The sequence below is a fragment of the Patagioenas fasciata genome, chromosome 1 (assembly GCF_037038585.1).
Source record: "Patagioenas fasciata isolate bPatFas1 chromosome 1, bPatFas1.hap1, whole genome shotgun sequence".
Lineage (NCBI taxonomy): Eukaryota > Metazoa > Chordata > Aves > Columbiformes > Columbidae > Patagioenas > Patagioenas fasciata.
Genome location: NC_092520.1, coordinates 10,142,027 through 10,169,801, shown reverse-complemented (window position 1 = coordinate 10,169,801; position 27,775 = coordinate 10,142,027). Strand labels below are relative to the sequence as shown.

At 38.0% G+C, this 27,775-nt stretch overlaps 1 protein-coding gene across 5 annotated transcripts in view; it reads left to right on the top strand.

The window, feature by feature from the left end:
* GRM5 (glutamate metabotropic receptor 5) overlaps positions 1–27,191 on the top strand; it is a 264,073-nt gene extending 236,882 nt beyond the window's left edge. For 3 of the 5 annotated variants that reach the window (XM_071802656.1, XM_065832659.2, XM_071802697.1), the window contains exons 9-11: positions 11,967–12,062; positions 13,637–13,798; positions 19,541–27,191. In XM_071802656.1, coding sequence (XP_071658757.1) covers positions 11,967–12,062; positions 13,637–13,798; positions 19,541–20,363 — 1,081 coding nt within the window. In that variant the 3' untranslated portion in view covers positions 20,364–27,191. The remainder of the gene's footprint in view (positions 1–11,966; positions 12,063–13,636; positions 13,799–19,540) is intronic. The other 2 variants (XM_065832643.2, XM_065832650.2) reach the window with 2 other exon arrangements.
* Positions 27,192–27,775: the final 584 nt, after the last annotated feature.

Below are 27,775 nucleotides of genomic sequence, written 5' to 3'. Positions count from 1 at the left end.
ACTCAAGGGAGGATTTTATTAGTAATACTTACAGGACAGATTATGCCAAAGTGATGATTTGTTTCTGTCAGATTATTGCTAATGCTCATCTTTCAGTGACTTTGAATTGGTACAGAAATTACCAGCCTATTACAAGATATTTTACACCTGTGATCTGTTAATAATTGTATCTTCCAGTTCATTTCCAGGTGCAGAGTAGGATGCAATTTTAAAATGATAAATCCTATATTACTTTAAGAGATGGTTACCTGAAATGACCCTTTCTACAGCCTCTGTCTGTATGCCTGAACAAGCTGGGATGTTCAAGTTAGAAGTCCTATAACTACTTCTGGGCCAGCTGAAAGAGGCATTCTTCATATGTCCTCAAAAGGAAGGCATTCTTCCTCTTTTAGAACATTATTATTTTTCCTCAGTTTTGCTGCAGAGATCATTTTCCATCTGACAACTTTTTTACTGAACAAGTTGAAGTTATAGATGATAGGAAGATCTTGGGCTTGGGAAGGATTTGTTAGTCATCTGTTAAGGTCCAATTTTTAAAGATATTGTTCTATGTTTTTTCTGTACCCTGCTATTGAATAGCCTAAAAGACAAAGTGTATTTTCTTCTTATTGAGGATTCTGTTTCCATTTCTTTATACCCCTCAATGTGTAGATAACACCTGCAGTAGAGAGTTATTAACAGAACATAATAAGTCATCATTGACAGTGGTTTCTTTTTCAATAGCGCTGTCTTGGAAATGTCTTCAATCCTTAAGAGCACTGAAAGTGTCCAATATGTGTGTGTAGGAATGAAAAGGCAGCACAAAGCTGATGCATTGACATTATTTGCCTAGATATAAAGAGCCAGAGCATTTTGTTTGAAACCTGGAAAAACATTTTCATGTCATCAGTAGTGTTCATCAACACTTAAAACTGCAACAAAAACACTCCTAAATGCCTATGTCTGAATCATCAGCTGGTTAAACTGTGATGGTGCCAGTGAGTTTAGCAGTGCTCAGGCAATATGTACCTGAAGGATTTGGGAATCCAATAGCAAATTGGTTCCATCAGTCATGGGAAAGTCTCTCTAATTAATGCTTATTTGGTTGCATGAAAGAAAACAAAACAGAGTCCTGAAATTTGCTGAGTAAATTTAAAATGCTCCTAAGAACTTCATCTATGTCTGATATCATCTCTAAGAACGGAAACCCACATTCAGCTTCAATTTTGCTCACTGTAGAGCATGAGAAAACAGAAGCTGACCATTTTACTTAATTTTCAAACATTTGTTTTAAAAAGTTGTGTAGCATAAAGTAATATGTTTTGAGGTATCATTCAGTAAAATGTTTAAAATTTTGTTTGGATAGTTATTCAAGTAAACAGTGAAGTACTCAGAATCAAAGGAAATATGCAGTAGAGCTACATGGCATTATTTAAATAGCTCAGAGGGGTTTTATTTAAAAGAGTGAGTCACTGCTGAATTTTAAAGAAACATTCTATTTAAGTCACCAGTGCATAGAAGGGCCCCTATCATTAGCATTTTGCTTCCTGACACTAATTTATAGCACAGTGTAGTATTGCATCAAATCATTGTCAAACAGATAATGCCAATGCTCCATTCAGAGCTTTCACATCAGCTGCAAAATTACAGATAACAAGATTGCTTTTACCTAAATAAAGCAATGCATCTGTTAGGGTCCTAAAAGACATTTTGTATGGTGTGTTCTTCAATTAATAAAACTCAGTGAAGCTTTGGATATGTGTTGGAATGAATCTTCACATACTGAAATATGTAGAGAGAGAGAGTAAAACTACTAATTACCTAATGAAATGAAAACCATTTCATGTAGACTACTGTGATTCAGAAGTACTCACCAAAAGATATTCTACCCTGATTTAAAAGTAAGGCTACCAAACCAGACAAGAATTCTGAACACTACATAGCTGGAGTCAAAAATACACAACTTGAGTAGAGAGGCATCCGGACCTTCTGTTCCCAGTTATGTTACCAATTAGTTTCATAAGGTCATACATAAATTGAGCAAATCTTACCTTAATGTCCCAGGAACTATTATCATATATGTTACACAGCCCTTTTGCAAGAGTCCAAAACAAAGCTAATTTATCCTTTCCTCATTCTCAAATAACTCTATATCCTGTTAAGATAAGGACTGTATATTTCTGCTACAAGACCTGCTACTATGATATTTCTAGCCAGAACAGCACATGAAAAAGTCTCAGTCATGCTAAACTTGGCCTGGGAGATAGAACAGGTGTTCCAAAGTTTATTTTTCATTTTTAATATCTTAGCCCTAGATTCCATACAACTGTAGGTGTTTATCTTTTCTGGGACATGTCTTTAAATGACCTAAAACATACATGCTCTGTTTTCCAAGCTTACATATCCTGACTCTTTGAGCACATGCATCTCTCTCTATCTAGCTATAGAAAAGTTAGCTTTCCTTTAAGGTAGATGATTAACTGTTCTGAGTAATCAGTAAAGTGTTAAAAACAATCCTAAATACTCTGTCTCTGCCACATATATGTACTAAGAAGTCTTAAAAATCCTACAAATATTTTTATCGCTGCCCTTTAAATTCCTCTCAAGTCACTGTTGGTCATGGATGCCACAATGGTTTCTGCCATTAGCTGCTTTTTTCGGAGGTCCCCAACCCACCTTCAGCATTGTTCAGTTGCTTCAGCAGCAAAGTCTGCACCGTTTTAGCCTGTAGCATGGCATAGGAAAACCAAAAGGAACCTGGCACCATTCCAGATATCAAACTGTGACCTAGACACAAACAGCAGAGCTGTTCAGGCAGTGGGGCAGGAACCTCTGAAAGAAGAGTGCGGTCAGATAACACCCTTGCAATCCCCAGGTAAGGCTCTCTGCTTGCAGAATAGAGATATAATTAATAATGCTTTCCTATTTATTTATATTTTCAGTGACAGTGAGAAACAGAAGAAAAGAATTAGGTAGCTGCAGGTTTTTTTAACTGCCAGTTGTCCATGGTCCCTGTGATGATGTGGGAGGCATTCAGGTTTCTTCTATGACATTCTCAAAAGACAGAAGCTGGTAGGTGCCCAGTACAAGGCAAAAGTACTCTCCTGAAACAATATAAGACATTATCATCTTCTAAATGAGTTAAGATTGCTAAAAGTCATTTTTCATTTAAGCAAAAGGACTGAGCAGTATTTTTAATCTGTTGCCCAGGCATGCCCACCCTTTTTTCCCTCAGGAAAATTTTTCCAACATTCCTTCTAATTCTGAATCTGACTGGAATCCATTTAAAGCACTCAAAAAACAAATGAACCAACAATTTCAGGCTTGAACGAGCTTGAGTAATCTTAGCTGTTTCAACAACTTCTTCGAGGTCTGATGACTGCTGTTGCATTATTAGAAAAGCCCCAGGAAGACACTGAGTTCGCAGACAAATGGGAATCCCCATCAGAATAAACCTCTGCCGCTGTTACACACACTATGCCAAGGGACTCCAGGATGCAATGCATGAAATTCCTGTTGCCCAGATATCAAATTTTGACCAGTTGAAAGCCACATCTTTGAATAAGTAGATAAATTTGAATCCATGGCCCCCAAGCCATGACCAAATGTTTTTAGAATATGTGCGTGCATTGTCAGCATGAGGATTTCAGGTGTAAATGTGAGAGACTCCAGTTCCTTATGCCTCAGGAAGATAAGTTGCCTGAGGGATGAAAAAGGGCTCTTATTTAACACGAAGCTTTCAGTCCTGTAAAGAAGTTGGAGTACAAGAAAATCTGGGGGAGTTTTGTGGAAAGCTGAAGCTGGTTCGCATTCCTCACATGTATGGCCATTGAGAAAGATACTGATCATGAGGTTCTGCTACAGCATATTCTACTGGGACACAGTTCTTACAGTACAAGTGCCAGTTTTGACTTCATTTTTATGTAGCTTGAACAATTTCTTTGACACATTTTGAATGATGATAAAAGAACAATACACTTCTCTTCCAAACTAATTTGTTAAAACTTCTTACTTACCAGACTTTGTCAGGGCATGGGTTATAGGTTCATATTCACCATCTTCAGAGCCAGCGGACTGAGATACTCCTACTGATCTGATGGTAACACAGTACACTAAGAACACTCCATTCAGTCCATTGCTTCGCAAAACGAAGGAAAACACAACTTTCTCAATCTGTAGAATGACAGTCACAAACTTCATAAAAACCATTGATCCTGCAGTTTCTTCAGGTAGTTGCTCTGGTTTACTCATAGAATTATGAAACTGAATATAGAAGAGGTTGTAACCTCACGATACTGATCTCAGGACTGTTGTATCACCTCTCATACAAAGTTATATCAGCAACCTGTCAGTTATGCCAGTATGGATTCCTTTCTTAAGGGAGCCTGGTGGAGCCATTCTATCTTGTATAAAATGAATACTGATTGGAAAAAGCGGAAGGTTATTTTCTAGCCTGGTGAAAAGAACAATGCTTTTTAATGCCAGATAATGGCAGATGAGAGATTCCAAGCTGCATCTCTTGTACCCACAAGTGCTTCATCCACCAGGCCTTTATTATTAGCTTTGCAGTGTAGCAGTGACCAGCTTCTAGACGTTGCTCATCTCAATGCAAGAAATTCCTGTGAAAGCTGAAAACTTAAAGTGCTGAAGAAAACAAGAGTAGAGATTACTGTAAGGCAAAATATGTCACTGAGAAATCATCATGTACCCCAAAAAATGTTAATTTCTACAGGTGCTGTTTAAGGGAACCATTTACTGCAAATTGCACTGAAGTGTTAAGATGGCTTTGTACTATGAGTCAATGGCAAAAAAGTAAGGGTTAAGCTTCTTACACAATGTCATTTCATTAGAACAGGTACCAATTTAAGTTTGGATCAAAGGGTATTGCTCTTATTTAAAAAAGTGATATCCATAATGACACAACAAGATATTATTGGTTTGCTTTATAGCCTTGCTAGAAAATAATTTTCATGCATGCAGGAAAATATCTTTGACTTTTAAAAGGAAGTCATTATCCTTTTGACTGATTAATCTTCATTTATTAATGAAACAGTTCCCAAATGGATCACTCAGAACTATTTTAATCTAATATGCTACAAAAATTTAGATTGCAAGATTACTGAATAATTTGAGTCCTTCATTTTTCCCTAAATAAATTAGTCCCGCTGTCTTTTTGGACAGGTCTGATGCTGTGATTAATTAAACTTCAGATATTGTGAAATGACTGAAGAATATTTTATGAAACTCAGTAAAAGGTACAAAGTCTGAAAGATTTTGATAAATTGCTGCTAAAACATTCCATCTGTATAATGAACTGATATTCTTGAATGCCCTGATTACAATGATTTTTAATTTATGTGCAGTGCTAGTCTTGTTGTTTTCAGTTTTGCCCTCAACTTAAATTTAAGTGAAATACAGTTTGACTGATATAAATTGTTTGGCAGCATTAATTGAGCACAAGTATTCAAGCTTAATTTTTGGAATTATTTATATTATTAAGACAGTGTCTCCATCATTTTGAACCAAATATCATAGGTGAACTGTACAAATTAAACTATGTTGTAAATAGTTCCCTGCCTGCTCTTACACAAATATGCTCTGGATTGCAAAATGCAGTCTTGCTAGTATACTACAGGAAAAAAAAAAAAAAAAAAAAAAAGGAAAAATAAGGGAGGAAAAAAAGAAAGGAGAAAAAAAAAGAAAAAAGAAAAAGGAAAAGGAAAGAACAGTTAAGAAGGGACCCAGTAGTTTGTTTCTGGTTTTGTTTTTGTTTTTTTTTTTTTGGTTTGGTTTGGTTTGGTTTGGTTTGTTTTTTTAGGGGAATAAAGACATTAGAAGGAATTTGTGGTTTTTAATAGCAGTGTCTACCCCTTTTACCTTTTTTTTCCATCTTCAAGTCTGTCTTCAAAAATTGTGGTGACAAATAAATGCTACCATATACTACATCAATATTTTCTTTTCAGTCATGCTGAAGGGCACCCAGACAAACCGTGAAGATGGTCTGATGTCCATTAACATGCTTGATGTAGATCCTGTTGCAAACTGTCATCAGACCTGAGCCCAGGTTTATCTACTGAAGGAACTTATGGTTCTTTCCAGCATAAACTTTGACAAGAACTGGCATTGTAACTAATTTAGCAAAAGGAAGACTGGGGCATCCACCCTCCTTGCAAGGTCCAGACAAGACACGGGTCACGCTGCCACTATGGAAATACCTGTATGAATTATAAAGAATAATATTTGTATTTGAATACTGGAAGTTCATGAGGACTGGTAGAGCTTTAATTTCAGCTGACTTAGCTGCATTTGGTTACAGATGTTTTTTTAACAACTGGGACTGAAATTCAAGGCAGGTGTCCTTTAAAGTATATAAACACAAAACTCTCTATTAACTTGCTGCAGTTTTGATTATAGTATTATATATTGTGGTGATTATCCCATTTACTGTCAGCTGATGACTTACAATACAATTACACATTGTAAAAATAAACAAACAAAAAATAATTTTACAGGCCACAATGCAATGATGAGGTAAAAGAAAAAGAAAGGTTAAAAATCTAAAGATGTAAAACATTAGAAAACAAAAAAGAGTTAATAAATTAAATATACAGCATAGCATAACAGATGCAAGTAATAAAAAGCATTGGAAAAGAGAAAGTTTTCTTGTAAATCAGCAAAATTTAAAAATGTCATGTTAAAACAATGTCAAGGTAAGGCATTGCAAAGCAGATCGCTATCCATCCATTTCACAAACCTAGAGAAGTTTCTAACATTTAAAATGCTTCAGAGCAAATGAGGTGCAGCTCCCCTTTTCAACATAATGAAGGAAATAATAAATAAAATAATGACATCTTCCTATGGCATCTCTATTTGTATATACCTGAAGAGATGACAGAATTTCAATATAATGTGAAGAATGGATAGAACAATAAGTGTTTTGTAAACAAGACCATAATGTACAAAAATTCTATACTATGGTTTGTCCAGCATTTCAGAAATCCTCTTTTTGGCAGAAGGTAAATAAACATTCTGGTAGCTGCAATTGCATATGATTGTCTAATTAGAATAAGCTGTAATAAAAAAGAAAAAAGAAAAAGAAAAAAAAAGGAAAATATGCTGCACTTCAAAAATACAAAACAAATTTATTTTAGCCATTATATAAATGGGAAAATGTCACACAATAAGCTGAGACTCCTTTAAAAGTATTCAGTGTGATGTGATGCAATGTCAAGAGATCGTGACCAGTCTCACAGAACTCATTTTCATGAACATGGTATTTTTGCAGTTCAAAGCAGCCCATACTGTTACAGTGCTAAATATTTTTGTATTTCTTTCTTCACTATTTATGCAGAAATCTTCATATATATTTTTTCTTACCCAGAAAGATAAGTCCAGCCTTATCTCTGCTGCTTTGAAATGCAAGTTCTTCACCATTTCTTAATATCAAGACCAAGTAATATCACAGGTGAATAATACTATTTGTATGTAAGATCTGATAATCAAAATATTTAACTGAGTCCGGAAACATCAATGGCTTTTTAATGTTCAGCCATCTGTCCAAGTTCCAGGCATATTCACATTGAAGACATTCTGTGAAAATCATGAAAACTAAAAAGACCGTATTTCCTCAATACACTGTAAAACTTTCTGAATCCCATCTCCTCCCCTCCCCTCCCCTCCCCTCCCCTCCCCTCCCCTCCCCTCCCCTCCCCTCTCCTCTCCTCTCCTCTCCTCTCCTCTCCTCTCCTCTCCTCTCCTCTCCTCTCCTCTCCTCTCCTCTCCTCTCCTCTCCTCTCCTCTCCTCTCCTCTCCTTCCCTTCCCTTCTCGTCTCCATTAATTTTATCTTTCAGGGCTTTAAAAAAGTCTTGTTTCAGGTTTATTTCAAAATAGCCAAAATAAGAAGTTCAGGATTGAAATTTGTAATAGATATTACCTTATTTGATTATTGTTAACTTGTGGGGAAAAGCTTGATTCAGAATTTTAGACACTTAACACCATTTTCAGTATCTCAGACCAAAAATTGGAGTCTCATTAATTAACAAGGATCTTAGAAATTAGTCACTGTCATCCTGAACTTATGTTCCCAATATGCCATTAACCATTGCCCTACAATGAAATATGGCCCTAAACCCTCCCACCTCTGAAGTGTTTCTGTGGAAACATCACTTTTTCCACCCTTGCAAGGTACAGTTTCATTACGACACTGCTCCTGTGTTGATTAGAGCTACACTCTTCCTCTGGGCTTAGCAGTGCCAAGCACACATTTGGTGCTCAATAATTAATAACATTTCTGCAATGCAGTATGAGGTTGCGTTTGAAATATGGATTGATGACAGCTCTCCATCTTCAACACAGCAAATTACCTTTGCTTTGCACTGTTTTTTTTTTTTTAAAAAAAGAGTATTCTGAGACATCTTTTAAACTTCCTACTGAAAAAAGGGGAGAGTAAAAAAAAATACGTCTACGAGTAAAAGTCAGTTTCCAATAGCTAGATTTTTTTTCTTTTTTCCAGAGGATGGATTATCTGAAGCAACTGCTTTTCACTATTGCAACCATTTGTCTTTTGGGTAGCCTTTCTCAGCCAGTGTAGTGTGGACATTCTAACAGGAACTGTGTATCACTACAACATTCTACCCATAGACTGTTTATCAAGAATTTGACCAAGTTTTGACCAAACTATACAGAAATGTGGGCTATGGCACATCTTCCAGGTCTGGCCCAGCAACATCCTCCAGATAGCACATCTACTGCCATATAGAATGGACTGCTGGTCCATCCAAGACCTTCTGCATGGAAAACAGGAGAGACCAGGGCCAGAAGGGGCCATGAGCACACTTGGGTCTCATTCTAACATGAAGTTAGAGTGAGAAGGACCACCAGGACACCAGCTCATGGTTCTAAAGTATAGGCATAGTTCAATAAAATCCATATCTAAAGACTACATGTTAAAACTGGTTTCCACAACATTGTAGTGGTCTCATTCAGGATGATGAGTCCCATATTCCCCCTTTGTTTCCCATAGCATCTATCAGTTTTGGTCCACAAGAGGAGTTTTGTTGGAAGATGAGAAGGCAAGGAAAGTCCTTCAAACCCAAGCAGTCCCACTGGCAGTTCCTGCCACGTATCACATGTACATCAAGTGCTGGCACTGTTTCTCTCTGTGCAGGATTAAGTTTCCTTGTATCTACTGATCGCCTGGAGAGTGCAGGGCGCTGCTGTGTAAGATAGAGTGACGCAACAGTGTTTGGTTAATGGACAAGCACTGCAGTGATTGAATCACTGGGGATTACTTCCCAAATGTCCTATCACTAATCACTACTTATAAAACATATTGAACATTTTTCTTAAGACAACTCATCCTGTGCAAAAAAAAAAAAATTACATAGCCCACAATGTCACACTCAAAGACCCCAAAAAAACACTTAAAAGTGACCCAAAATCTTTTAAATCCTTCAACAGACTTCAGTAGCTGCCTTTCTGTACAGAAATATTTCTCTTTTCTAATCGATATATAGTCCTAGAATTGACAAAGAAAAATCTATTCTTGTAAATGCTGCTCAAATATAGTGTTTTATGCCTCTTCCATACACCAGCCGAAAAACCAAATTATTTTTCACATTAGCATTTTTAATGGCAACTGTGAAGAAATGTTTGAGGGCTTGTTTTATTTTTTTCCTCACATTAAATCTTTTAAAACAATCATTTGTTTTAACAACCAGGAAGGGGACATTCTTCTAATGCAAGACATTCTGAAGCAAAATTATGTCCTTTATCTGGTCTGAAAGCCCTTTTTCTGCAGAACCTCTGCTGTTCCTTTCCAGAATAGTCACCCAAAGAACTTTGCAGATTCCATGCATTGGTTACATGCACTTTGCACACTAGAATCGTCGATTAGAGTTAGGTCACTGTTTTCATAATGACATGGATATTTAGCACTGAATTAATGGCAGTGGAGCAGTTACTATGGTTCAAAGCTTTGAGGCGTTCTGTGGCAACATATGATTTCTGATGGTGGAATTTGCTCTTGAGTGGATGGAAAAACTTGAGAGATTCATAGTAGTCTCTCTGCTGACTTTAAGGGCAGTGAAATTTACACTAACAACTGGGAAGTGGGCAATTTGTGGGGTTTCTCTGTCTGGATCACATGCACCCTTACCAGGGATTCTTCATGATGGAGTTACCAAGGTCACTCACCTCTTGTTTCCTTCTGTTGGCTGTTTTTCAGTACTCATCTTATTGTGAGCATTTAGAGTCTCCAAATTCCTTTCCTTAGTCTTACTCTCCTTCTGTCTTGCAGGGCACAAAGTATCTCTTTTGGTTATCGGGTCTAAATGTAACTCTCTCCTTCCCACTTTTCCTAAACTCTACTTTCTTTGATGTCTAACACCTTCACCCCAACTTTATTTCCTTTCCTGTGAAGTTTCTACACATTCTTTTCTCTTTCCTTTTCCTCTCTGGCTATCCCAGTTGAATTTGTATGATCCAGCTTGACTTCCTTTGTATTTTCCAGTGAATTCATCTACTCTGTAAGCTCCTCCAGTTTTTCCTCTGCTCTAGGAATCGACTTCCATTTAATATTTATGTGCCCTGCACAAGCTTCATGCCTATCTGGGAGCACTGCATATACTGCACGCTGGATTGCACTGAAACCTTGGCAGCCAGTCTGCAAAGCTCCTGTTGTTCCTCCTTTCAGTAAGGTTATAATTTGTAAATTAAAGGACTTCTTTGCACTGAGCACACCTCATTTTACTGTCTCCGGTTCACCCTCAGATTCACTAAGCTTCTTCCTCAGTTATTTATGCAATGTATTCTGCCTCTGAGAGTCTGCTATAACTGCATCCAAAGTTCAGCCTCACTTTGTGTGCACTTAGGTCATTTCTCTTCTACAGGGCTGTTCACCTTGAGGTAACTTTTGCTATCTAGATCATGTTAATGGACAAGCAATAAATAAGTAATTTATTCCATTATGTTAGCAGTGTTAAAATGTGCAAGCTTCCATACAGAAGTGTGTTCAATATCCACAATGCATGTGGGAATGGGATAATACAAACACTTTGAGAAGACATCTGTAGGCATTTTCCTCAAGTTTCATTAAAACATTTAAATATATATATATATCTAGCAGGATAATTTGTACAATTAGGGTGAAATTCACCACTGGGAAGAGAGCCAACATAAGACCTCTTCAATGCTCAAATCCCAATTAATTGCTCAGAGAGTAAACAATGACCAGGTCTTATCCTGGTATCCTATTCAGGGATTAGTTAGATCCTCAAGATTTAAACCATTTATCCAAGTGAATTTTTCATCCAAGTGCAAGGTATGGAATTTAAAACATTCACAGTACTGCACTGAGCTCTAGGATTTAAATTGATTTAATTGGAATTTATGTCTGTATCTCTCAGTAAGTCATCTAGCTTCCTTTTATTGCTAGCGGAGAGAGGAAGGCCCATTCATTACATGAACTGTGAGCCCACACAAATTTTATCCAAGCAATCAGCTACACTGGTTCTTGCCTTGACAGGCAGAGGAGCAAGTCAATTTTTTCAGAGATGAGGAATCAGAGAAAGAGATTGAGTTAGGATTGAGAATGTGGCTACCAGCTGATTTCTCACTGATCCTTACTTTAAGTGTTGTTTCCCTTAAACTGTTTAGCCAAGCATTTTGGTCTAACTCCAAAAAATACCGAAGACAAAACGTTAGCATATTATTTATTCTGTAGAATTTTTTAGCTCCTCCTATATGTGTACATATGTGTATATATAAAGAAAATGGTGAGCACCTCTCCTGCATAGCCTCATTTGCTCTAGCACAGGTCTGGGGATTTATGCAGTAATTCCACCACCCCCACAGCTGCTTTGCACTATAACCCACCACCGCCACAGTAACCTTTATGTGCATGGCCCTTTTCACAGCAGCTGTCACAGAAAGCTGAGCACACAATCACCTCTTTCTGTTTGCTCCTGTTGTTGTCGTGATTTATTAGGTACAAAGGCAGGAGACTGGCCCCGCACAAGTCGGAAATAGAGTGTTTCACCCCAAAAGGGAGTATGGGGAATGGTGGGAGAGCTACAATGACCAGGTAAGCAAACAGCAAGTGGCCTTAGGGCAGTGTGATATGTCTGTGAACAAGAGGAGCAGCCCTGGGACAATGCCAGGCCAGATCCTCTGTCTGTAATTCCTGTGCATCCCGTATAGCGTGTTTAGAAGAGAAAAAGGCAAAAGAATACACATGGCCACTGCTGATTTCTGTGTTCCATCTGACTGCCAAAAAAAACCTGCACCATGTTCATTCGAGTGATCCAAACCACGTGTCCTGTGTGATGTTGTCATAATATGGTGCTTTTGGTAGGAGAAGCCTTACACCTGACTCAACCAGTAGAGCAGATGAAGCAGGACAGCATTCGAACTTGGAGTAAGCAGCTCCAGAATGCCTGTGGAATGGTGATCCAACTACATATTTGGGGGTTAGAGTAGGCTTAACCAAAGAAGCTTTCAGAATAAAAAGAGCTTTTGGAAAGAGAAGAGAAAAACTGATGAGCACTTTTTCAATATGAAAATGTTCATTCTCTATCAAAATATCTTGGGGGAAAGTGTTGAGTTTTAGAGCGTTTTTAAGGAAAGGTTTCATACTAATTTTAAATAGATTTCAGAACTTTTTCATAACTTTCTCCATTTAATTTAATTTATATATTTATTTTCAATTTTGTTCTGGCTATTATATATTGCATGACATTATACACCAATGTTACAACTTTAATGAATATCAAATATTACATCTTTTGGGTGTCACTGGGATGAACTGTTTCAATATGTTTTTGTATTGAAATACTTAAAACTATTTAATTCTGTGAAATACTTGGAGATGTCATGTATTCATCTAATCTTGAGTCCAGTCAGATTTCCAAATGTTGAACTCTTCCATAGGGCACAAAATCCATTTCTCCAGGCATCTCCATTAATAAATGAATAAGCCTCATGTATTATAAAGCTGATGGTTATAAATCCGCCATGAAACAATACTCTTATTAAGCATGTTATCATCGTGTTACACTCTGCTACAAGTTAAAAGCATTTTGTTCATTGTTTATTAAAAGATCTACTTATTGACCCCTGTAAGGTATTTACAAGTGTAAGCTTAGAACACATCATGACCAAATTATACCTTTACTTTTCCCAAGTGTTGCATCACAGGTGAATTTCATCGTTGTAGGAGGGTGTTCAATAAAACACTTGAGCAGTGTTACTTTCCCCTTGGGTACAACAATATTCACTCATGTACAAAAGGCTATCAGCTATAACGCCACATATCACACACCTGGGGAACTCCTGCTGTTTAAGTAACATCAGGAACATTAATTGCTGAGTATCATACAAAATTTATACACATTTGTTATTTTTTGTCAGCTGGGATTCTGTTTTTTGTCTGTGTGTTGTCTAGTTGTTTTTTTTTACTACATTACATTGCCTTCAGTGATATTTAGTCTTCATTTAAAAGCTATCTGGAGTCACTACATAAGAGAATTTTGAGGAGCAGAAAAGTACATGTAAATGTCAAACAACTGTATTTTGTTGTACAGTATTCAGGTCTGTTTTGCCTGGCCATATATATATACACTTGAAAAACTTATTTTTTTATATTTTATATCTTCACAGTGAAGAATCTGTTTGCATTCCAGACTGTAATCGATCTGAATCAAGTAGAGAGGAGAAAAAGCTTCCTGTTAAAGAGGATGCCCTAACAGTCAAAAAGTCTGGAAACTGTGTCAGTCTAATAGTTCCACAGCAAGACTGTCAGCTACAAGACCTACTCAAACAGTTAAGAACACCTGCTGCTTAACAGAGAGTGCAATTGCATTTGCTGGCTGTGTTTTGTTGTCTCCAGCCGCAGTGTCCTGGCCAGTGGTTCTTGTCAAATCTCATGAGCTACGTTGAGTTGTCACTGAATAGCCTGGCAACCTCCCCAAGACAGTGTAGTAGTTGCAGAAAGGGAAGTAGGTGTCATTCTCCTGTCTCAGTATCAGACCAGTGCTAGAAGTCACTGGGATGAAGCACAGATGGAAAACAACAGATGCAGAGGTCTGATCATTTGTGAATAATTAAAAAATCTCATCATCTCCTGGGATGAAGTAGTCTTATGGTACTGACCAAACCTTACTTACATCCTTTAGCCTAAAAACTGGTATTGCTCAGCTCATGTTTTCAGATCCCCCATACAATATTTTGTGTTCCAAACCTAGTGTGGATATTTTTCACATTAGGACCTAGCTATCTCTGTACATTAGTGTCACAAAAGGCCTGGAAATTTTCAAGATGAAAAGTGATATAAAATAGCAGTGATGGGTATACTATGTGATGCTTTGAAAGGCTATTTCTGATTAAGACAAGTTATTACATCTTGCATCACTCGTGAGCATCATTCACATATATCTGATAAAATCAGTCATAGAACGGGATGTTTCATGAGGCTTTTGCAAAGCAGACATCACAACATCATGGGTTTTTGCATTCCTTGCATCATATTTGCATTTCTGATTTGATTACATGCAATGAATAAGAAACTACTCAATAATCCACAAGAGTAATTTTCCTGCTGCTAAGTCACATGTGCATAAATATCTCTGTAATAATTTATCAGGCATGCCAAACACCTGAAATTCCTCCAATTGTGCGCTCTTTTCAGAGAAGAGAATTCAAATCAACCCTTTGACAAACATGTTGACTAAGCAATGTTGAAAGCATCTCAAAGCTTTGTGTAGCAGGAAACAGAACACACAGTTCAAGAGGTAGCATTGTCCTCCCTCCATCCTGTGAATAGGATGCTCCAGTGTAGCAGAGATGTGCTCAGAGGTGCTTGAAGTGACATTTTTCAGATGAGAAGCAAAACCCAGCACTAGCTACCTTAATTAACAATTGCAACAAGGTCACAGGAATAGAGGAAAGAAGTTACATCTGGTATCAAAATAATTTTTTGCATTGTAGGTCATGATAATAGGCATCCTGGAAATGTTTCATTCAGACACCAGACACTTCATTTCCCATTCTAACCAGGCATGCTGCTGAAACAGCTGCCAGCATTAGTATCGCTGGTGACTGTGCTGGGAGGTCATTGGCAAAGTTTCTGTCCATCAACTCTCTCTCACTTTGTAGTTTCTTTCATCCTTATAGATTAAAGTCATTCCTATAAATGCCAGCTATGATTTTCATAAGGAAAGGAGATATCAACAGATTACAGTTCATGGAGTAATATAAATAAATGCCCTTGCTGATGTTCACAGAAAACAACTCTCTATGCATAATAATTGCAAAATATGTTGTTTACTTCTAGAACTCAGGACAGGACAAGATGATTTTTGCAATGTATCATTCTTCTTTTGTGTTTTGTTGTTATTTATCTCCATAGAACAAGCAACATGGAAATAATTTAAACTAAATGACTTGAGCGATATATCACTAGCAAGCTATTTGTGTGTGACAGAACTGGCTTTCACCCAGGGAAGCAGTTACAGAGGCACATAGAGATTTCCTTAAAAGCTATTCAACATGGCAACAAAATGAACCATTACAGCGGTAGAACTGATCTAGTTTAGACACCTTAGAGTTGTACGTCTGTTTTAGCCAGTCATCCGGGCTGTCCTACAGTCCCAGGAGAAACTATGACTTTTTCAGACAGGTAAACTGGAGTTCTACACTTCATACTTTTACTTCATTTCAGTGTTTTAGCATGTTGTAAGGCATTTTGTTCTCCCAAGGCTGAAGAACTTGGGTTACCACAACCAAGGTGCATATTGATCTGATATTGACTCAAGTGACAAGACTAGGGAAACAAAATACACATGCACCTGTGCTTGCATTGTAGGTCTAGCAGGCTGGGAAAAAGCCTAGCTATCAAAATCAAAGCAGCTTTTAGTAAAGAGACTGGAGAAACAATTAGTATGACTTGTTCTGAGGAAATCCTTTTCATACATAAAACTGAAGATAACTAACCTATAGTGAAAAAAAAAAAAAAGTATTTTGTTTTGGAAATTATGTCACTGATTGGAGTTTGCCCTTCTCTAGATACGACCTGTACTCTGCTCTGCTCTACTCAGTGCAATGTGCCAGCAGAAAAGCAGAGTGGGATAAAAAAAAATATGTGTATTCAACCAAACTTAGCAGTGGGATTCCTTTGGGAGATCAAATGTGTAATTCTGCCAAAATCTGTTTGCAAGAAAACCTTAAAATTTCACTGAACTAACATTTGCCATTATCAAAGGGTTATGGCAGGGCTGGGCATAATAAATGTAAACAATTCCATTAGTAGACGTCATAGTCTATGTCTCTGGTCTATCTTTATTTCTCTATTTTTAAATTGCATGCATTGCGGTGGTTTCCAGTTGACAGTTTAGCAATATGCAATTAGAGCAGAATTGTGAAGTACTATCACAGGAATTTACCAATAACCCAGCTTCATAACAATATAACAAAAACAAGTGGTGCTCCTTTCACAGAGGTGATAAATTAATCCACATTTCAGTCCAGAGTGTTGACTTTATAGTAAGTAGGTGCAACATGATAAAGTGGATGATGCATTTCTGAAATAATTCCAGTTATTGCTGAGCAAACTACTAGGATTTTAACTATAGGATTTATTCCTTACTGATACATTGCTGCTTATTTCCTATTCAGTTTTTTATATCAAGGAATTTTCAATGAATAATAGTCAAGTCTTTCAAGCTTTTGCATCAAATTTACATCAAACAGACACTGGATCTCCTTTAAAGCCCTGGGATCTCTATGAGAGCCACACATGCAGCTCGATTACTCTTGGGCACAGCACAAAGGCAGTAAAAGACTGCATCAGCCAAGACTGACCCAAAACCAAACTGGGATTCAGGGGGGATGGTGACAGATGCTCCACTGAAGATTTAACTGCCAGCTGTCCTTCCCCAGGGCAGGACATATCCCCAGATTTCATCCTTTTCCTTTCCCTCAGCCTCATATCCCTGCTTTATAATTGTCCTTGGAATGGTGACCAGGGAGGGAGCAATGTGTTCCCTTCACAATCTCTTACAAGCTGACCTTCAACCAACTGAATTTGACTACATGCATCTAGTGTTCATGTACACACTTAAAGCTTTAGAGTTTGAACATCTGTACTACTCCTGCACCTGAAGCCAGGAGAAGTGCTAGAATATACCTAGTTCTTCAGGCAAGCGTTTCTATTTACATGGACTAATCCTTCGATTTAATGGTATTTATTTCACCTCTGTGGCAGGCAGGTCTGTCACAGACCCCTCTGAGGTCTGAATTCAGCAGGAGTTAAGAAACCCCACCAGGTAGGACACCCAGGACTGGAACTAGGTCCTTTCCTTCTGCCAGATCAAGGTCGATGATGCCAGATCACCCAGCCTCCTGGTCCAGCTCAAACTCAGTAAGTGCTAGGAGAAGGTCTCATGGTCATTATATCAGAACTAGAGGCAAGATCTCAGCTCCCAGAGGATCCAAAGCCTGCTTCTGTTGCTGGCATTGAGCTCTCACTGAACTCAAGACTCAGCATGACCAAGGGTTCAGGTCTCTCAAACAGTTCTGAACACACACTTAGTACGTGTTTCAGTGAGAGGAGCATGCAATCCTCAGAGTCAACCTCTGGAAGAGGTTAGTCCCAGCATCCATTCAACTGAGAAGCACATCGACAGAGCCAAACTGATCAGTACAACAGGTTAGATTTTGCTTTTCCCCCTTGCTCTGAGGCAGAGCAAAAGGAAGCGATTGAACAGCAGGTTACAAGCCACCAGCTGTTCTGTTCTGCCTGGCATTTTGAGGGTAGGTGCATAGTAGTTAACTTCCAAGATCCAGATAAAACCCTGGTGATCACTGCAAGGAACAGGGGGAGCCCTTATATACTCATAGAGTATACCCACTGGTTTACGTTGTGTTTGTCTGCTGGATTCTGTCATGCTGCTTTTGAAGGGGAAAGCTGTTGGCGTTTGTTGTGTTACATGATCCATTGCAGCTCCATGTAATGTAGTCATGGATGTGAACTGACAAGACGGTTTTGTTTACACTTAGCACACAACTTTGTTTTTAGATGACTAGAAGAGCTATTAAACTGAACATGAAGGCTGGTATAAAGTCATCTGTGTTTAGTAAACTATGTGTCTTGCAAACTGTTACACTGCAGGCTAACATGTGTGAGTATATCTATTTCAGGCTTTAAAAAGCAAACAAATAAATAGCAAATTTGTGATACTCTGCCAGGGTCTCCGATATGGTTGTCTTTCCAAAAATCCTAAATGGCTGTAGCAAATGTTTTGGAAACTAAAGTGAATTGTTTAAAGCTATGTTGCATTTTGTATATGTCACACTTATTTGTATGTGAAGACTATGTTTTTCCTGTTTACATCATTTCAGAGTCTGTCTGTTACAGCTAAGAAATATTTCTAATGGTCTTTCTTAATCCCAAGAACCACAGGTTAATATATATATATGTATATATATATATATATATATAAATACCAGCTCATCTGCCTAAGGAAGATGTGAAAGGAAAGAAGTGGTTTCATTATCTATAAGTGCTGCAGTTGGCTTTCCTTAGGTAGCAAGAGTAGAAAAAGAAGCAACTTTGATAGAGATTAAGATATGATGGGATCTGAAGATAAATTACCCTAAGAGGACTCATTTTACAGAAGAGTAGAGCAAAATGTTTATTTCTGTCTCCAAACTCAGGTCACCATGAGGAGTTGCTTGTATAGCTTGTCCATTATTTCTTTCCTGTTACTAATACAGTTTTATCCTCTGAGCTGACCTGTAATTAAACAAAACAAAACAAAACAATCTTTAAGCTAGTGGTGGCTAATTTACCGAGCATCTTGATGAAGAAGAGATCATACGTTAGAAGGATCTTTCTACCCACAACAAGTATAGCCCCTTTCTGAGTGTTGCTCCAGTACTTCCAAGTACTGGGATATAAACAGATATTTTTTCTCCAACCATAACAGACTATGATTCACCATGTCCCAGTCTATATTCCCTGCCCCATAGCAGGAATCCATGGCTATCACCCTACACCAAGCCCTGCACCACTGAATGTTCCCAGGCCAGCCTAAATACCTGCCCCCTGCAACCCAACCAGTCCAGGTCTCTTATCTATTCCCCTCAATCATCTACCTCTTCCTCACTCCTCCATGCATCCCTCAGTCCCGCAGCTCCCCTTCCTGACACCAATCCAACAGAAAGGAAACCATCAAGCTGTTCCCTCCTCTAAGGTGGACACTGCCCATGTCCCGAGGGCAGCAATAGGCAGCAGCAGTGGCCATCGGCTAGCACAGAGCAGGTCACAGCTGGATGCACAAATGGTCTGTGAAATGAGCTGGCACACTCTGCTTGTTTTCCTAGAACATATAGATATAAAAGACAGATATATTGGAACAGGTAGATATACACGTAGATATAGATGAAATTACAGTCAGCTTTATGAAGAATATAAGCTCTGGGATGCCACATACCCATGGTATAGCTACAGTGATTATATTTTTAACTTGGATGCAAGTTACTATCTTATCTCATTTCTGTTTACAGCTCTAATGGGAAATCAGTTTCCTGGGCCCAGAATGAGAAGAGCAGCAGAGGAGCACACCTGTGGCAGCGGCTGTCAATTCACATCAACAAAAAAGAGAACCCCAATCAAACTGCAGTGATCAAGCCTTTTTCTAAAAGCACAGATAGTAGCCGACACAGTAGCAGTGCTACATTTCCTGAGGCCAGTGCCAAAACGCTTTACGATGTTTCGGAAGCAGAAGAGCAATACCCAGCTCAGTACCGACCGCAGACTCCCTCACCTATCAGCACCTTGAGCCACAGAACTGCCTCCGTTAGCCGAACAGAAGATGACGCCCCTACCTTCCGGTCAGAGCCTCCTCAGCGAAGTAGCTCCTCTCAAGGTTCCCTTATGGAGCAGATCAGTAGTGTGGTTACTCGCTTTACAGCCAACATCAGTGAGCTGAACAATATGATGCTTTCAACAGCCACTCCAGGGACAATGGTGGCCACTCCTCTCTGCTCTTCATACCTGATCCCACGGGAAATCCAGCTCCCTACGACAATGACCACATTTGCAGAGGTCCAACCGCTTCCTGCCATTGAAGTCAATGGAGCTTCGCAGTCAGCTCGGAAACCTTCAAGTGGCAGCATCAAAGAAGGCACTTCAGAGACCCCATCAGCCAAGCAAGACCTTGAGGAGTTGGTAGCTTTAACTCCTCCTTCTCCTTTTAGAGACTCCATCGATTCTGGAAGTGCATCTCCCAGCTCTCCAGTTTCCGAATCAGCTCTCTGTATGCCGTCCTCCCCAAAGTATGACACGCTTCTCATCAGAGATTATACTCAAAGTTCGTCTTCGCTGTGAATGTAGTTCAAGACAACGTTGGATCTCAATGACTACAAGCAAGAAGCAAGGGGACAGCCGAGCCTTCAAGATCTCCAGTGTTTACGCAGATAGAGAGGCGTTGGGTCATCTTGTGAGAAACAGAGAGGAAGAAGAGGAATTACTTGATAAACAGAAACAGATTAATTATGCTGTTCTAAAGACAAAATGACTCTTGGCAGATTATCGTGGCCTTAAAAAAAACATGGGCTTTTCAGAAACACTGAATCTATTTTTGAGGGCTTATAAGGAGTCTATTAAATCAGTTACATACCAAGTGCTTTGCTTTAGTATTACAATGAACCGTGTGTACAATATACGGGGTGGGGGAAAACTAGATTGTAAACAACTGTACAATGGTTTGTTTGTTTACTCTGATTCCTTACCCAGAAGTGAACCTTGATCTTTTATCAAGAATAGAAGACCAAACATTGAATGTACATTTTCTAACAGACTCAAATCTGGGACCAATCTGTCAAGCTTTCTTTTTTTTTTTCTATGAAGATCTCAAAAAGTAGTAATGTATGTTCACTAACTACCAAACTTTATGCTGAAGCATATTGTGTCCGTGATACGTTACACGTGGATAACACTAAGCTGAGGCTTTGCAGTGAGTGACTGCAATATGGAGGGCTTTACCAATGACTTCTGAACCTACACATTTCTTTGTGAAATTCTCTTCTATCAGTATCAAAAATTCGATTTGCTGACATTGGATTCACCTTCACAGCAACAAAACCCAAGGAAGATTTCCTGACTATTTCACCATGTTGCCAACTAATAACGAAGTAGCAAAAAATATTTTCTGGAGTACTGTTTTGTAATTCCCTTATCAGGGCAAGTTGTTGAGGTGAATATTCTCTTTCTAGCAGCACTATGAAGCTATATTATAGCTGCACTCCCTACTGAAATTAACACATTTTTATGGACGTTCTTATGCTAACAGCAATTAAAATACTTATTTGGGCTCCCATAATATTTGCTTGTAAGGAACAGGTAAAAACTCCAATGTTTTTCTCCACACTTTGAATGACAGTATTCTAGGAGACCAATCTGGATTATGATGAAAGCTGTCAGTGGAAAGGTTGTCATAATCATAATTTATTTATAGGGAAAAAAACTCTGTGTCAAAATCTGCTTAGAGGTGATTTAGCTACTCTTTAATAAGCAACAATTTTAACTTCATTTAGCTGCTGATGCCTTGCAGCTATGAACTGTGACAAAAAAAAAATACTTTCAAAGCAATACAAAGTAAAAGTTAAAACAGAGAAGACCTGATGAGTTATGAACCAACGGAGTCTTTCTTTGTTTCTTAGCAACTCACAGAAGAAGCAAGGGGATTCCTCATGTTTTTTTCCTATATCAAGGTAGTACGGATTAGTGCACTTCATACTGTCACAGCACTTTTTTAATACAGGCAGGGAAGAGTTTTAAAGTTTAAATAGAAGATAAATAATTTTTGATAGGTGTAATTACATAGAACTTGTAAGCCAGGCCCTAAACGCACATTGTATTGGCTCTCTCCTTCATGACATAGCTGTCCTCAGGTGCCAAACTTTTATGGGTTTGTTTTATTTTATTCAAGGATAGTAGTGAGTGATGTACTTCAGTTCAAAATTGAGTTGATATAGCCTTATATAGAAGACAGCCTCATGGAAGTGAGCCTTGAAATAAGGCTGCTATGTTTCATTTTCAAAACCTCTAGATCTTATTTATTCAAAGATAGCAAATATTTTGTAATTAAAATTCATACCCATGTTTTCTCCCCCATGTCCAAAGTAACAAATACTTGATCAAACAGACAAACAAAAAAAATTATGAAAGCACATGCACATACTTTAGCCAAGAGCACTTGCTATTCGTTTAGGAAGCTAGTTTCACCATTATGTGCTGCACCCCAATCTGTTGCTCAACAACATTACAAAAATAGATGACTGAATCTAGGCCAGCACCTCACAGAGTTACTCTAGTGACTCTGTACATCCTGCACAAGGCAGCGTTATCCAAGTGCAGTCTGTGGGCATGCTTATTTTGCCAGGTACAGTCGCTTACTAGCTACATCTATAGCATGAACCGCCAGGTCACAAAACAGCTCTACTCCAGAAGGCAAGTAGATACACCAAGTCATGACTGCAGGTCCTTGTTGCTTATATGTAGTTCTTGCCTCCTCGCATGACTGATTAGTGTGGACTCAGTTCTGTGCAGCTGTATGGTTTCCAGACCAGAGCTTGGTTTTGCCCTCCTGGTTCACAGAACTAGCCTGTCTCATCATTCCCTGGCTGCCCATGTCTTTAGGGGAAAACATCTTTCACGGGTTACAGCCCACATTTAAGGGAAGGGCATGTCCAACCAGTCTGTGACACAAATGTTCTCATTTAGGGAGTCTAGATCACTTAAATGTTGTTCATGAAAGATATATGATAATATATGTTTTCCATCAGTGCAATACTGTTTTGATATATACAGAGAGTAGTGGGACAGTTGGTGTGAATTTCAAAAGGATTCTATTACTATCTGGTCTCTTTAAGCTGTTGACCAATGTCCTTACTGGAACATTCTCCACCTTGATCTTTACCTACTCCTTTAGGTTCCCATTTCCATAGTCTTGTCTTATGTTGGTGGACACTTAATATTTACATATTTCTGCTAAAATCTGTGGGCTTCACTAGACTATGAAATAATCAATAGTGGAAATTACAGAGACATACATAAAAAACTTTTCCTTAAAAATAAAATTAGTAAAAGAGAGTGAGATATAGAAACTGTCAAACCATGACTCAGCATAAATATATGTCTTCTACTCCCAAATTGCAATTCTGCACAATCCTGGCCACAGTTGTTTCTCAGAGCTTCTTGGCATCTTCCATTTGGATTGCCAAGATGATATACACATATGTGTGTGCATGCATGCACACACAGACCAAAATCTCTCAGTCTAACACCTGAGTACAAGTCTTAAGAGGCTAAAACACTAATGTGACATAATCCAAATTTTAAATACTTTTGCTCACTCTCACTTTGGGAGGAGTCATGCATCTTTTGTATACCCATTAGCCACAGAAGAAATTTTAATTGCACAAGGAACAAAGGATGGACCCTGCTGAGATTGTACCTCCCTGTTGTTGGTCTGTCTTTAATGAAAGATATCCTTAGTGGCATTTAAAGAAGGCAGAATCCATTTTAATTGTACAGGCTGGCATGCACCAGTGTCACCTTTGTATGATAGGTTTGGATTTTATCAAAGGGAGGAAAAGGTTTTTAGGGAAGAAGATAACAATTATGTAGTGATTGTAGCAGTAATTCAAAGGAGCCCAGTGGGAGATTTCCAAGACAGGAAAGTACTTTGCCAGTGGGTTTGGTAGCAAAAAAAAAAAAAAATTAAATTTAAAAAAAAAAAAAATTATGAATGACAGACATTATGATTTAATTCTGCTGTTTGTATGCTAGTCACTGTTTAGGACATTAAGATATAAAAGCAGAGTTTCTCAGCCATAAAAGCAAAGGTTGCAATCATGAACACTTTCCAATCTAACTGGAGAATGTGCAAGTACCAAATGAATGGCTTGAAATTACCTTCCAATTCAGTACTGCTGCCAGAAAGGGAATTAAAGGAGTTGAAACTATTGTCATTCTTGGCCACAGGGACCTCAGAAAATCACTTATTTCTTTTGTGTGTGAAGCCAACCCTGAAGAGTGAAGGTGTAACCAGTTCTGGAATCTGTGCTTTTGAAATCACTCTGGCAGGCCAGTTGGGAAGAAGTGCTAGCAATACTGAAGAAGAACTGTATTTTTTAATTGGCTCTGAAGAATAATTGCACGACTGGAGATGTGCTTCCTTGTACTTCTATCTGAACATTTGGTGCCTAGACTCATACAGATACCTTAGACCAGAGATCTTTAGACCACGGTCCACAAAGCACTTGCTGATCTTTCATGGGAGCCTGGCTGATCACAAAGTGCTGGCTTCTTCCATTGATTTCCAGCTACAAAAGTGAAATAAAAGTTCAATGCTAATTAAAAATTAACTGTCAAAGGTTTTAAAAGCAAAAAAAATCATGTTAGCTTGCTTGGATGTTTATTCAGTTGCTATGTTTGTAAAAGGAAAACTTTTTGAATGAAACTGGGACAATAAGACCTCCAAAAAGAGTAAATGGGGGGGCTAGTCCATGATTTAGACACTGGATGATAGCAGAGTTAACCTGGGGATGTTTTCTTCAGAGAAACCAAGTCCAAACCGAGAGAGAACATGGCTGCAGGTGTAAATTCTGTACTGGAAAGTGTGTAACTTTGCTGTTGTGTATTATACATCATTTATGAGGTGAGAGGAAATAAACATGATAGTAACAGACAGCATACAGAAAATGTTGGGTCCTTAGGGGAAATCAGAGTGCTATGTTCAGGATGAATAATGTGACCATGACTTTTTTATTGTATTGGAAATCAGTGTCAAGGCTGACCCCAAAAAAACAGACTTTTGTGCCTAAAGTTAGGATTTCCGCAGAATTTAATACCCACCTTTAAAAATCAGTTTTAAACCCACTGTTCAACTGTCACTTTACTAAGGCATCTGCATATGCTCAAAGCTCTCCTGATCTTGACACATTATACTCATGCTAAAAAGTATGAGGGATCCAGAAAATAGCAGTTCCTAGTTTAAAACTCTGTATACCCCATGAGTGAGTACACACAGCACACAGCATGTAGGCCAACAGGCTCATATTTCCTACAAAATGAAGTAGAAATCATCATCTGTTTTAAGGCTATGGGTCTGGTTACACTGCTGTTTTTGTAATAGCCTCGAGGTTAAGAGTAGAAAGGTAAAAGATAAGACATCTAAATTCAGACCCAGCCATTGCCAGAGATGATTGAAATCTTCCTCCTGACTGGAAAGTACTCTAAAGACTCTGTGTTGGGGCACCTTCTGTTCATCTCACTGAGGTAACTTCACAAGATAGAAACAAATTCAAGACTTCCAGAGCAGAAAAGGAACAGATACTCTACACTCTGATAGGACATACACTGGATATAATCAGGGATGGTATATGACCATTTGATACAAAATACTTTAAAAATCTCAGGAGCAGGGACAAGGTGAGTATTTTAACTACGAAGAAGTGGAGACAACATTTTTTCTGTGCTATGTGTGGCTCAAAAAACCCCTTGATAATTTCCTGAAAAGTGCTTTAGTGACAAGAGGGGAAAACGTGCCCTTCCTTACCCCTTTGTCTGCAACCATCTTGTCTTCCATCTGGAGTTCTCAGGTCCCTCCACAGAAAGGAGGAATCTGAGTCTTCTTGGGTAGGTGAAGGAATTAAACTTCGGGTTCCCACTTCTCTGAGGCTGCAGAAAAGAAAAAGGTACTAATTTCATTTTCCTCCACCCAACTTCTGCAAAGATTACCTATCTTTGAAAGAAAAAGTATGACCATGAAAAGAAGTCTGTCCCAGATGACAATTAGTGCTTTCTTCACACTGCATTTTCACACTGCTTTGAGTAATCTCAGACATTTCTCTCCTTGTTCACGGTAAGGTTAGGCATTTAACAAAGGGTTCTGGACTCCACACTAGAACCAAAGAGTGTTAAAAAATAGGTATTACACTGCATAACTTTAAGTGCTGAAGTCCTTTACAGGCATTGTCCCTTAACTTAGTGAGGTCAATGGAATCACTCCAGATTAATATCCATGTAAAGAAAATAAAAGTTTGATACTGGCCAACCAAGTCTAGATCCTTGCTGTTTGCTTCAGCACAGAAAGATAATGACATGATGCTGTTCTCACTTTGTTACGAATCAAACAGTAGATGTATTTTATTAGGTTCACTCCTGAAGCTACTTGCTAGGCTTGGTGAATAGTACCTTCCCACCATTCTTTATCATTGTTACTCTAGCAGGTACCCCAATGGGACGATTGTACTTTGACTAAATGTGTTAAGGGATGTGAGAGAACATGTCCAAAAATAAGAAACAGGTCACAGTTTTCTGGCAGTTTCATGAATCTCATAAAAGGAAGTCAATACTTGCCATGCACAAGAAAATCATTCATCTTCTACTCATTTCAGTGTGCACTGCACATATTAAAGGCTTCAGCTGAATTATCTGAATTCATTTTTTTTTGCTATGGTTTATTATTATACCCTCTGTTCCAATCTCTGCAATTGCCACTTACAATTTTATACTGTGAAAAGGAAAAAATTTACAGACCAGTGAAGTATAAAGGTAAGTAAATTCATTTAGGTGAAGAATTGGTGTTTGTGGCTGGTTTTGTCTCATCTGAGTAATGACAGTAAAAACAAACAGTAATCATTAAGTCACTCCATTCTGCCAAATGGGAACAAAGATACTATGTATATTACATGTACTAATAGGATTATATGGCAGCTGCTGGTGGTATTTGTAATTAGAAATCTATATAGAATATAGATGTTTTAGAAAGACGGTGCCAATTCTAAAAGATTTGTGTGGGCTAAAAGTGCTTGTAATTATTTTTTTTAATTTGCTAATAACTTATGAACAACTGGTTTCAAACATTCTGTGAGTGTTCTTTTTATGTTGTTGCTGCTTATACAATTAAAAAATAGAGAATGTAAAGTTATTCTTTTGATGTGAACTGAAAATGATTTTTCATAAAATTTAACATTTTTATCATCAGCTTTGGTTTTGCTTTCTACCTGTACAAATGTAATTTATTTTAGCATTGAAAAATACATTTGCTTGTTTCTCGATTGTCTACATCATGTTATAGTTGGTGTTTATGTAGAGTCAGGTACTTTTTGAACAGTATTAAAAAAATTCTGTGATATGACTGAAAAATGGGATTTTTTTTTTCTCTGAAATACCTAGAGCTATGTTTTCAGTGCATTTTTTTCTGCAAACCTGGTGTGCTCCTACACAAATTCTGCAATGATAGTACCTCTCTCTCTGTTGTTCTAAAGAATTAACTTTACAGCTATAAATAATAGTTACATACATTCTAGTTTAGTTTGATCATTGTCTTTTGAAACAAACACAGTCTCATTGATGAGGTATAGATGGTTTTCAGGTCAAGAGGAAAGAGTATAATAACCTAGTCTTGAACAACAGAAAACAAAGTTGTTCAGCTGAGAATCCAGATATCAAAGTATTATTTTCATAGATATTGTAAGAAACCACATTACTGGTACCATTGCAGGTTCACAACTAATCTCAAATTGCAAACAGAACATCTGAGAAAATTTTCTATATCCTTTAATAATATGGTTTCTAGTGGTCTGCCATTGTCACCACTAGAAATCAATGCCTTACCTCAAGTTTGGCTACATTCTGTTTCGAGCTAATTCATTTTGTTTTACTTTCCCTGCTAAATGGGAAAACAAAACAAAACAGCAACCCCCTCAAAAAAAAAAAATGCAAAATAT